At 31.6% G+C, this 12,724-nt stretch overlaps 1 protein-coding gene across 3 annotated transcripts; it reads left to right on the top strand.

Moving 5' to 3' along the window:
• The first annotated feature begins 7,005 nt into the window (after positions 1-7,005).
• Positions 7,006-11,693, top strand: LOC25501034 (transcription factor bHLH130). Of its 3 annotated transcripts, none has more exons than XM_013589579.3 (7): positions 7,006-7,156; positions 7,431-7,958; positions 9,245-9,546; positions 10,063-10,233; positions 10,335-10,400; positions 10,599-10,667; positions 11,459-11,693. In XM_013589579.3, the coding sequence occupies exons 2-7, from the start codon at positions 7,436-7,438 to the stop codon at positions 11,501-11,503; spliced, it is 1,176 nt and encodes a 391-aa protein (XP_013445033.1). In that variant the 5' UTR covers positions 7,006-7,156; positions 7,431-7,435; the 3' UTR covers positions 11,504-11,693. The 3 variants fall into 3 exon arrangements, with proteins under 3 accessions (XP_013445033.1, XP_039685526.1, XP_024629575.1); XM_039829592.1 differs by having other exon boundaries at positions 7,027-7,156; positions 7,476-7,958; XM_024773807.2 differs by having other exon boundaries at positions 7,036-7,156; positions 7,436-7,958.
• Positions 11,694-12,724: the final 1,031 nt, after the last annotated feature.

The raw sequence follows: 12,724 nt of genomic DNA, 5'->3' as shown, positions 1-12,724 counted from the left end.
AAAACTAATGAGAACCTGCAAAATGTTTCTAAAAATAATTATGATTGAATTATCGTATGATCATTGTGTTATTATGAATTTTTAAAAATCTCAAATATATATTAAAACATTTTTTGTGTATGTAGAAAATTTGGTTAAGAGAAAATTCGATCGAGATTAGTCACCGCTAAACGTAGACGGAAACTTCATACCTATAACATTAGACCTAATCCTCCAAAACCATCTTCGCAAAGAGACCCTAGGAGTGGTAAATTACAGCTTAAGATATAAATTGACTTGAGCAATGTGTTTGCACTTAGGTGTTATAAGTTTAACTTAGTGGTTTTGACATGTTTGGATTGCTTTCAAGTAGAATTAATTTTGTCTTCAAAATTGATTCTACTTAAAGTAAGAAATCGGAGCTTTTGATTCCATAATTGATTTTAACATTCAAATTTATCGTTCAACTCAATTTAACATGAAAATATTCATGTTTGGATTACATTCAACTCACTTTTAGTCAGAATCAATTCTACCTAATCAATTCACTCAAAATCAATTTTTAGAAACACAAAATCAAATGTACCTAACATTATACAAGGCATGACAATGGAGTAAGGTAGGGACGAGTTCCACCTTTGCTGTCCTTATACCCAAATTTCATATACTTACTCATTACCCTACTCGATCCCCACGAGAATGAAAAATTGAACTCCACCCCTTCTCCAATGAGTTCGATTATCCCCACCACGTCTTCAACAACATAGTGAAATCTTTTTTTAATTAAACAAAACTTTTTCGAGCCCCAAACCTGAACACATTTTGAACTCAGTTTTTACCCAAAACCCGAACCGACAACCAGAAATTACTTTCTAGCATTTTTCTAGTTTTTTTAAATAAGCAAATAATAATATTAAAAAAAACACCCAACATTGATTGAATGGAATACAACACACATAACACTCCTATCACAAAAGGTAATTAACCACACCTACTTAGATGATATTCAACCTCCATAAACCTGAGACCAGATAAACACCAAAAGGAATCATCCAATAGCAAAACAACAACCAAAATGAACAGCTAAAGCAAGATCAAGAAAGTATCCATCACCATGTGTATTTGTGAATTGCAAACTAAAAGGATGATATTTAGATGCATATTACATAATTAACATATAGCTAAAATATCTATGTTTTAAATTAACCGATAATTTAAATATCAAAACAACATACAAGATAATCAAGTAAAAACCACATCATTGTTCATTGACAATTTAAAAATGCTAAAATAAGTAATCATATCAACGTCTTCTTCTTTCATTCTCTAAATACTATCGACATCTTTAGCCCCACTCTTCAGAGTGGAATGTAACAACACTAGTTGATATTTTATCTATGTATTAAAATAATTTTCTATATTCAGGACGAGTTCGAGATAAATATTTATATCGTTGTTACCCGTCTTATATCTGTATTTTGAAACTGGGACGGATACTCATATACAGATTTTGTTGTCATGTTTACATTATACTCCATTAGTTTTTTCTTTGATATGCATTACACTCCTCCTTTTGTTAAGTTGGGTTAGTCTTTGCATACTTGTAGCCCAACATTACACTTTTTTCTTTTAAGTATTTTCTTTTAGAAAAGGGAGGACATGTCATGTGTCATGCGCATGAGGCAAATAAAAAAGTGTGAAATAACGGATTTTGGGCATGTCTTTGGTTAAGGATAACATAAAATTAATTATGGGAAACAAAGGAAGTGGAGGGATATGGTTATATTACTACATAAGATTATATAATAAAGTTTATGTAAGTTCATTTTATTTAATAATGTTCTTTGGTCTCGTAAGATGGAAGATTCGCACGCTACATCTAATATAAATTTCATAAAATAATGGAATTAAATATCTGATTTTTTTTCTTCTTCTTTTTTTGGGTACAAATATCTAATTCTTTTTTCAATAAGATTACATATCTGATTCTATGATATTGTAATAGAAAGACATAGAGCTCATGGTTGATAGGTTCCATTAAAAGCAAAAGTATTATTTTCATCTAGAAACCAAGCCTTTACACTGTCTTCAATATCTTGTTGCTATTGAAGTGTAGTAAAAAAATGTAAAGTAGTCCCTAAATAAATATGGGTAGTGGTTGACGCAAAATCTCACTCCGAGGTAGGTTGTGTTTGTTTGAATTAGGGGTGAAAAAAGGAAAAAAATAATACATGCAGAATCATCCGTAATACGAATAATTTTTTTTTTAACATTACACGAAGTTTATAAAAATTGATATATTGTATTGGCTTTAATAAAAAATACCTTCAAAGTCAAAAGTATATGAAGTGATCGTACATTATAGTGTGTACTTTTGTATGGACACATAACATCTCTGTCTTTGAACATATCATCAAGAATCGAAGGTCAAACAAGATCCATCCAACTCCAAGTCTTTACTTTGTAAGGCTCTTGTACGTGTATGTCAGTCAAAGTCGACACACGGTTCCAAATTAAGGAAACAAAATTGTTTAAAAAGTATATTACTCAATATTTGCATTAATAATGCTTTATTATAAAAGAAAGATACAACCCAAATGAGTACTTTTGAGATCAAAGTGAGTTTACGCACCTTGAAAACCAAAATTATATTAAAAATATGGAAATTGTTAACTAGTATTTGCGGGATATTCTTAGACCTTAAATGATATATCTTTTTTTTCTTTTTATGAAAATTTGCATATTCAATACATTAAAAATTATAATATTTGACTGTTTTAAGAAATAATTTTTTAGTTCGAAATCTTTAAGAATGCTTTGGGAATACATCGTTAACAAGACCTAATATGAGAGTAATAGGAAAAGCAAGCATGGTCAATGCTTTACTAATTCAACCAAGTTATTTGTCTTTTTATCAACAAGTACGTTGACATTTAATATTTTACCCAAAAATATACCAAATGTTTGACAGTGCCATGCTTCACGAGGAAAGCATGTAATAATAACATAACATAAATTTGGTTTAGTCAACTTTGTGAGTAGATGTGAAACTGAAGGATGGAGCTGGAGCCTTTAGAACTATTTGACATTTTGACTTCTCCTTTGGAATGGAAAAGTCTTTAGGAGTATTCACACTACTGAAAGGTAATTTTCTTTCAATGTGAACTTGAATGAGCTATAATAAATATACACTTTTTTATTACTATAGTATCAAATATACACTTCATAAGGAAAAAGACTGATATTAGCTTTAGACCGATATTGTGGGGACTGATAATGTTGATTTTTTTTTATTAGCTTTAGATTTTTTTTAAATTTATTATCCAATTTTTTTTTTATAAGAATATGATTAAATATTTAGAATAACATTTTAAGATAAGTTATTCAATTAGATTGTAAGTTAATGGATTTATTCAAATAACTTCACTTTCATAATTTTGATTTCATTAGGTTGTTCTTAGTTCATGAGCCATTAAAATAGTTAAGGATGGTCCCTTCCAAAAAAAAAAAAAAATCAGTTAACAATGCTTAAATTTTTACGTATAAAATTTAGAAAGTTTATGAATATATTTTTAAATGAATAAGCTATGAAGCCCGCATACATGATACAATACAGATAAGATACAACACCGATACAGAAAAATTTTAAAATTCAAGATACGAAACGGCCGGGATATTTTAATTATAAAATTAAATTTAAACTATATATTAAAACTCAAAATACAAACTATGGACTAAAATTCAAAAGAAAAAAAAATATATGCGTAAAACCTAGACCAAAAAGACTTAGAACAACAATAAGACACAATAAAATTCTCTTCACGTGACAATCAACATTACCATCGTTGTCGAAACAATAAAAAGAGACAAAACATATAATTAACAACAACATAAATATTTTTTTTTTTGACCGAAACAAAGTTAACTATTATCATTAATCAACCAATGTTCAATACAAGAAGGATAAAAATAAAAAATACGGTGACTAGCCCAAGAACAGACCGCCCTAGCTAAAGTATGAGCAACCATGTTCGCTTGTCTCCTAGCAAACTTCACCTTGAAGTTGGAATGTAAAGATAATTGATAAATAATACTAAAAACAATAGCATAAAATTCAGAATCACCATGGCCCGGGGACGATATACCTTGCACTAGAGTAGAAGAATCGGACTCAAAGACAACTCGATCCCATCTGTTTGCATCCGCAAAAGGAAGGGCCTCGAGTAAGGCTACTGCCTCCCCCTCCAAAACTGTCATATTTGTCCGCTGCCATTTCGTTTGAGCCCGAATAAATTGCCCGCGAAAGTCTCTAAAAAAACACACAAAAGTTGTAATATGGTTACGTTCATGGAACACGACATCCACATTGCACTTCAACCACGTCTTGTTGAAACAAAATGTGTTTAACGTTAACCCTTAACAAGATACCAAACAAATCCACCCACCAAAACAAGAGATGGCCAGCTTATACAAAGATCAAAGGCCAATAAAACACCAAGACCTTGATTTGAGTCATTTTCAGGCACTTCTTGTGCTTACGTTAGGATCCTCTTTTTATATGATTATACTTCTTTTGGCCCCTTAAAAAATAACTATCAAATATTTACTTGAAACAAATATTCCTACCATATCTAATCGGTCTTAAAGACTTTTTGACCGTGTAACCCAAAAAAAGACTCCTTGACCGTGTATCAGTAATTTGTTGCCTTATCTTTTCTCAACCTGATTCTCCTAGCTAACTGAAGTTGAAGCTTTCGCAGACAACATAGACTTGCTTTATTTTTAATTTGGGTACGTAATGAAAACAAAATATTTAATACAGTGTGAAAACAAAATATATAAGGAAAGGAAGATTCTAATGAAGTACATTTCTAAGACATAATATTATTATTAATTGTATTTTCTTTACTATGTGCTAGGATAAAATGAAAAGGTTTTGATCAAAAAAGGATGAAATGAACAGGTCTTGTTTTCTCCGTTCTCACCTTGTACAAAGTTGAATAGTACATAGTCTGCTTTCAGAAATATAGAACTAATGTATCATTATATACAAAATCAATTCTATTATACATAAGTGAGACAAATTTTGTATCATATTCAAACTAATTTCCACCATTGAATCAATAAATTTTACTAAATTATGATATGATGATGATTTTTTTTTTTTTTTTTTTTTTTTTTTTTTTTTTGTGTGTGCTTGTTTTTTTTACAAGGTCGTTAATCGTTATACTTATATTACTTTGTTAAACAAAGCCCAATTTCGAAAAATAAATGGATAAATCCGGTGGCCACCGTGGATTTGTTTCCTTTTATTCCGGGAAATATTCTTGTCATATTTATCACCTAATTCTTTTATGAGTATGTAATTGTTGTAACTTATTTACTATTGAATTGTTTATTATGCAATATCTTTATCAACTAAGATAAGCTCACAATGACACATCACTACTGTAGAATTTAATTGATATATAATAGTAATACTCAACGCTCAATTAGTGATATTATCCAACAGTTAATTATTGATGAATGTAAGGACTGTAAGTTTAGAGTAAGTTTTGTTAGGGGATAAATCAATAGTGGTGCATAAATTAACAATGGGTACACTTTGATTGAGCGTATTCTGGTTAGAAGAGCAAAAATCTTTCTTTGGGGGTCGGATGACCTCAAGTGCCATTTCTTCTCTCGATTATATTTTTAGCAATTTTTTTGGGGGTTGTGAGGATTTTAGGAAAGCGAGAATGAAGGTTTGACGGTGAGGAAGTTGAAGAGTTTAATTTATCTTTACTAGAGGAATGAATTTGAAGGGTGTTGGAGGGAAGAGAGAGTTTGCGGTATAAAGTGCTTTGTGCAAAATATGATCGGGGGGATCAATTTGGTAGAAAGGGTGGTGGAATGCTAGACGAGTGGTGGTGGTTGGATAATACTACTAGGAAGGTGGGGGATGGATGTCTACATTGTTTTGGAAGGACGGTGGCTTGATGGATCCATTTTAAAAGCTTGTTTTAGTAGACTTTTTGAGCTGACGGACAATAAATCAACCAATGTTGCAGAGATGCACTTTTTAGGTTGAGAGGTTAATGGTGAGGCGTATGAGGCTGTTTGTGTGGGAGGATGATTTGCTGAGGAAGTGTATGTTGTTATGCAGGTTGAAGGACGGTGGCTTGATGGATCCATTTTAGAAGCTTGTTTTAGTAGACTTTTTGAGCTGATGGACAATAAATCAACCAATGTTGCAGATATGCACTTTTTAGGTTGAGGGGTTAATGGTGAGACGTAGGAGGCTGTTTGCGTGGGAGGATGATTTGTTGAGGGAGTGTATGTTGTTATGCAGGTTGAAGTGGCAGACTAGTGGGTTGGAAGCTTCATTCTTTCCAATGGTATACAGTTAGAAGTTGCTTATAATAACCTGACTGTTGCTGAAGTTGTTCACAATGAAGGTTTCAATTAGGTTTTGTGGCTCCACGGGGTACCGCTCAAGATTAACATTTTTATCTGGTGTTTGGTCATGAATCGTCTAGCAACAAAGGATAACTTGTTTAGGAGACATATTTTGATGAATGGTGATACTTTTTGTTCGACGGATTGTGGTTTTGTGAAGAGAAATTTCCATGAACTTCTCTTATGAATATATTGATCTAGTAAATTTCATAGATAAAATGATCTAATAAAGTTCCATAAAAAGCCCTCAATTTATTTATCATGGAAATAGTCTAGCATTATAACCGAAATGCATTAAATTTATTCTCATGAAAAGAAACACTTAACCAAGTGTCTCAAATTTGAATCCAAGATAGATCAACAACGTTAACAATTTTAGGGATTCTTTGCCGTCAATTTGGATCAAAATATCAGTCTCTAGCACGTGCACACGGTTATCCCATTCATAAAATAATAACACAAATATTTTCACAGTTGAATAATGAAAGAGGACAAAGATAAAGACAAAAAATTATCATGGACCACTTTATATTATAACTCGTCAAGAGGCATTATCGTTAATAATGATGAAATATAAGGGCAGTTATTGAAATACATACTACTTAAATACATGCCAATAGCAACACAAATAAACTCACTTCATCACAATTTTTCTCTCCTTCTTCAAATTGTTTCAAGATTCTGAGCTCTCAATTCAAGACCATTCTTAGACTTGAATTTGCAAGTCTTTGAATTGCACGTATGTTCCTTTATTGTCTTTAAATTTTCTAAATTCAATATTCTTTTATTCTTTCTTCTTATAGTAAGAACACAATTCAAGAAGGATTTTCACATGTACTATTGTTTCCCTTTAAAAAAACATGTACTAATGTTTTCATTATTTGTGAAGCTACTATTGTTTTCATTTAGGTAAAAAAAACATATAATTTGTCATGTTTCTATATTCTATGAATCAAACTTAGCTACATAGATTAAGAAAAACATAAAAGTAATTTTTTTTTTTTTTTTTGAAGATAAGATGAGCATTGTGTATACTCAAGCATTCAACTACTCTGAAGGTGGTTCAATGAAGAACACAGAAATGGATTCAAAATTTGGTTACTCACAAACACAACAACATTGTCTCCAAAACAATTCCGGCTTAACGCGGTATCGTTCAGCTCCAAGCTCATTACTTACAAGCCTTGTAGACAGAAGCATTGGATTTTTCAATGAAGAAACTTTCAGAAATGAGAATCATCAGCAGCAGCATTATTCTACCTCTACAAGTTCAGAAATGGAAACAATGTTTACTAATTCAGAATCTTTCTCAGTGAAACAAGAAGAAAAGGACCCTTTTTCACATGGAATACAATACAATGATTACTCTTATGGATCTCAAAATCAGATAAATTATCAAACTCAACATAATCAAGGATTTCCAAATGGTTCTTTAGGTGTTGAAGACAATGTTTTTGATGGTTCTTCTAATAATTGCTCCAATCTTATTAGGCAAAAGAGTTCTCCTGCTGAGTTTTTCTCCAATTATTCAGTTGATAGTGGTATGCTTTTTTATCTTACTTGGTAATATCTATTATGGAATATCATTTTGAGTATGCAATCTCGGTCATAAAAATGCGATCTAACGGTTCAGATTTATACAGTTAGTTTCACACAGTTTTGATCTCAACCATTAATTTTTGATAGTCAGTTGTTGTTACTGAGTTAACGCAGTTCCAACGTGTGGGATCCAATTCTGATTTTGTAGGTGTGGGTTAGGCTCAACACAATATTTAAGAGGATGTGACTTGTGATTTTCTTTTTCTAAGAAAAGTAGTTTAGTCTTTTTTTTTTTTGGTTGAAGGAAGTAGTTTAGTCATATAGTTAACATAGGAGAGTGGATTATAGCTATTCTTATTTTTTATGGAAATTTTAAAATCTATTATCAATATTGACCAAAGCTTGCTTGCTAGTTGTTAACTAGGTTAAAGTCAAGTCAAGTCAGATCCCTATTTTGTGCAGTATTATTGATAATATAGTAAAGCAATTGGGTTTCCTTGCTGAGAGAGTTGACTATTTTTTTAACAATAATTTTCAAGAAAATAATTTCCTCCTGATGAATAGACAATTACTTATCTTGGACATTATTAGGCTGGAAGAGAAGAGGGTAAAAATGGGATATCAGGAGAGAATCTGTGAAAAGAAGGCAGAAAAATTTCATGTGGAAATGCTAAAATTTAGTTTAGAAGGAATTTTGTTTTGTTTGATATATGCATATTTTTCTAGGTAGCATATTTTTATTTTATATTTAAAAATATATGCATATTTTTCTAGGTAGCATATTCTTTTCATGAAAGTTTTTATATTTATTTACCAACACATGATGGTCTTGAGTCCTAACTCCTAAGGAATAAAGATCTCAATTTTCTTTAAGAGAAGATTAGGTTTGAGGGTCTTTGATCGGAGAAAATAGATTAAAAAAAATAAATCTCCTCTAGATTTATTCCAATTAGCAATACATGGTCTTGTTTGGATAAACAACTTAATTAATCCATTATGTATAAACTACTTTTACAACAAAAGTTAAAATAATGTTAAACTATTTTCATATAAGCTATACTGAAGAGCTTACAGAAATAAGTTAAAAACAACTTATAAATATGTCATATGTTGTTTGTTTGTTTCTATATGCTCTCTTAAAATGTCTCGTAAATACTTATGTCAATAGAAAAATCAAATAAGTTAACCCAAACATGTACGAGTCTAGAGTCTTCTACTCCTAAGTCCTATCAATGAAAAAAATCTATTTTCCTTTTTAGGGTTCTAAAAAAACTTGTACTGATGGCAGGTTTAGGATGTGCTAATGGACAAGCTACTACATCAACTAGTGGATTACATGGTACTTTGAACTTCTCATCTAGAACATCCTCTTGCTCTATCAAGATGCCACTAATTGTTGAAAATGAACATGAAGTTCTTCAAGCAAATTGTATTAAAAGTAGAAACATGGGAAATGATAATTGTATCACAAAATCTTACATGCCTAGCTTCACCAATGACTACTGGGATAGTTCTACATTCAGTGCTCCAAAAAATGCTTCTAATAAGGGTGAATTCATGTTTTCCACTTCAAATGCTTTGGAAACTCAGGTACATAAGAGAATTGTGTGAATTTTCATTTTAACCAATTGGATTTTTGTAAAGACTATACTTAGATACGCCTAAGCATGGTTTTTCTTGTTCCTCTCACAGAGAGACGATTAAAAGATTTTCGTCCTCCCATTCAAAATCCTGATTTTGATCCCCCCCGATTTCACATTTTTTTGCCATTTTGATCCAAAATTAGAATTTTTACTCAAAAAGTTGTCATTCTTAGGCCTAAAAGTGGTGTCTTTTTTCCCGAATTTTGAATCTAAAGAGAGTATACAAAAAATTATCACTTTCAAGGATCAAATATTTGCCGTTTTTTGAGACAAAAGTTGTCAATTTTGGATAAACAATATGGATTGGGACCAAAATTACGACAATGTGTGAAATTGGGGGACCAAAAACCCAAATTTTGAATCTCATTTTGCTTTTTTTTAGTAGAGAATAGTAGGACCAACGTTTGTAGCATTGTACCTTAAACTTTTATAATTGTTGATTAGTGAAAATTTGTGTTGCCAGAATGTAGATTTTGGATACCAAAAACTTGGTTTGACCCATCATTTGAGTCTGCCAAGCTCTTCTTCCAAGATGGCTACTATGGAGAAGTTTTTACACCTTCAAGGATCTGTTCCATGTAAAATTCGTGCCAAAAGAGGCTTTGCCACTCACCCTAGAAGCATTGCAGAGAGGGTAAAAGTCTAACAACCTTGCTATAATCACAAATTTCTTGGATACATTTTGTTGCAATTTAATGAGCTTATTCATTTATTTCCTTGATTTGTACATTGCAGGAAAGAAGAATAAGAATTAGTGCAAGAATAAAAAAACTGCAAGACCTTTTCCCGAATGCAGATAAGGTAAATATATTGAAGATTTGGATTGACAGCGAGTTTAGCAGAATCACAATGACACCTTACTATCTTGTTGTATTTCAAAATGTAACTTTTACTAAAACCACGGTGGCACACCGTAATATTATCACACTTACCGTCGATCCAAACTAGCACATAACACATCAATTTGTTGACTTGATGCTTCTACTTCCCTCTTGGCAGCAAAATAGCACAGCTGATATGTTGGATGAAGCAGTTGAGTACATTAAAGACCTCAGGAAACAACTTAAGGTACTATATAAATTTTAACAATTGCAAAATAATTATATTTGGAACACACATATCCCAACAAACTTTCTTCTATTAGTTGAAATTTATAGAGGATAGGACCCAAAATATTATATAGATCTCATTTAAATTTGGTACGACCTGACCTGTGAATTTTAACCAATAACATACGAAGTGTGTTGGAACGTGTGTTAGAAGTTGTTAACACTCTTCTAATATAAACATAAAATATTTTCTCGCAAATCAAGCATACCAAAGTGGGACCTGAAGTTCTCCATTTAGAATAACACTCAATTGCATGATTAATTGATCTCGATCATAGATTTGAAATCGGTTGACAAACATTACACCTTCACTAGAACATTTTAATCAAGGAAAATGTTGAACACAACGACAAAAGAGCTCAAGAGAAAACCACAAAGGAAATTCAGTGCTACATTCCAGCCTCAACTATACCCCACCACCTCCATGTTTTCCGGCCAGGTTGTGATTTAATTGGATAGACCACAATTAGTGAGCACTTCGTTATAAAAATTGTCCCTACAAATAGCATTACTGTTTAATCAATCTTCATCTGTAAATACTTCTTAAAAAGAAATTCATCTGTAAATGTGTCATGCATTTACTGTGCAGAATCAAAATCTGCCTAAGTTCTCTTTTGATTCACACACAAATTATATATATATATATATATATATATATATATATATATATATATATATATATATATATATATATATTTCTCCCACTAAACTCTACATTGTCTAATCAAGTATTTTGTTCTCATCTTGCAGATACTAACAGAGACTAAGGCAAAGTGCAGTTGTACAAGTAATTAGAAGCAGTTGTCAGACCTGGTGCCTGATGTTTATCCTTGTAGATTACAAAATAGAGAAGGGATTTGTTTTTAATCTATCTTTTAGTTTTGCCAAAATAATGGCTAGTGTAATTGTATAAAATAATGTTAATATTTGCATAGTTTGTATGAATTTAGGTCTGATAAATATGTTTTTGATTTTTGTTCTCTCTATTTTTTCCCTTTGTTTTCTTGATTCCATTAAGGTGGTATAGTGGACTATCAAATTTAGCATAAACAATAGTAAGAATGGCAAAAAGAGGAATGTCAGCAACACTCTTTTTTGGACACTCTCTCTAACACTAACTTTTTTATTGGATAAAATCAATGTATGTCCCACCATTTTAAGTGGGTTCTATTTTCAAAGTGTATGACCCACATTGATTTAACCCAATGAGAGAATGAGTGTTAGAGAGAGTGTTCAAAAGAGAGTGTTGCTAGCATTCCTCGTGGCAAAAAAATCCGCACTTGCGGATATTAATGAATACCTTAATGAATATTCATGGATAAAATAAACAGACATTTTAACTACCTATTATTTAATGGATATAAATATAGATTTGATGGTATCCGCACCCGCATATAATTGTATCCGCTATGTGTGTTTGGTTTACAAAACAGTAAGTACTGGACAGAACAGTACAATATAGAACAGTACAACACAAGGCAGAACAACACATGACAAATTTTTTATAGCATTGAGTAATTTTTTGTTTTATACGATTTTTGGGGCACAAAATGCTATTTTGGTATTTTAGACAACTTGTACGTGAGACAAAAAATTATGCTGTGGTTTGGTGAGGGACAAAAATATGAGTTTTTGTTCTGTTCCTTGCCTCCAGTTTGTCATATACCTGAAACAGTTTTACAAATTAAACACTAGACAACTAGAGTTGTTCTGCCCTATCCTTCATTTTTTAGCAAATCAAACGCTTTGTTTGGGAGTTTGGAGGAGAGGAGAAGGAAGGGCTTTGGGGAGACAAAAATATAGGGGAATTTTGAGAAATCTTTCAAAAAAATTTAAAGAGTATTTTTTTTTTTGGTCAAGTAGCATAGTGGCTAGAGCTCACACAATTTAATTGTGGAGAAGTGGAGTGTCCAGGGTTCGAACTCCGGCTCCTGCATATAATATGCAATATCCCTACCAACTGAGTTAAGCTCACGGAGATAAAGATTTTTTTTTAAAGAGTGATAAATTAATGCT

This window comes from Medicago truncatula, chromosome 8 (assembly GCF_003473485.1).
Source record: "Medicago truncatula cultivar Jemalong A17 chromosome 8, MtrunA17r5.0-ANR, whole genome shotgun sequence".
NCBI classification, from domain to species: Eukaryota; Viridiplantae; Streptophyta; class Magnoliopsida; order Fabales; family Fabaceae; genus Medicago; species Medicago truncatula.
Note: the sequence above shows the minus strand (reverse complement) of the source record. Positions and strands in the feature narration are given on the sequence as shown.

What these genes read in the sequence shown, in the direction of transcription:
- LOC25501034 (XM_013589579.3), top strand. Translation starts at nt 7,436, where the DNA reads ATGAGCATTGTGTATACTCAAGCATTCAACTACTCTGAAGGTGGTTCA. An exon ending in CAATTATTCAGTTGATAGTG is followed by an intron (nt 7,959 to 9,244) that starts GTATGCTTTTTT and finishes TACTGATGGCAG; the next exon opens with GTTTAGGATGTGCTAATGGA. An exon ending in ACCTCAGGAAACAACTTAAG is followed by an intron (nt 10,668 to 11,458) that starts GTACTATATAAA and finishes CTCATCTTGCAG; the next exon opens with ATACTAACAGAGACTAAGGC.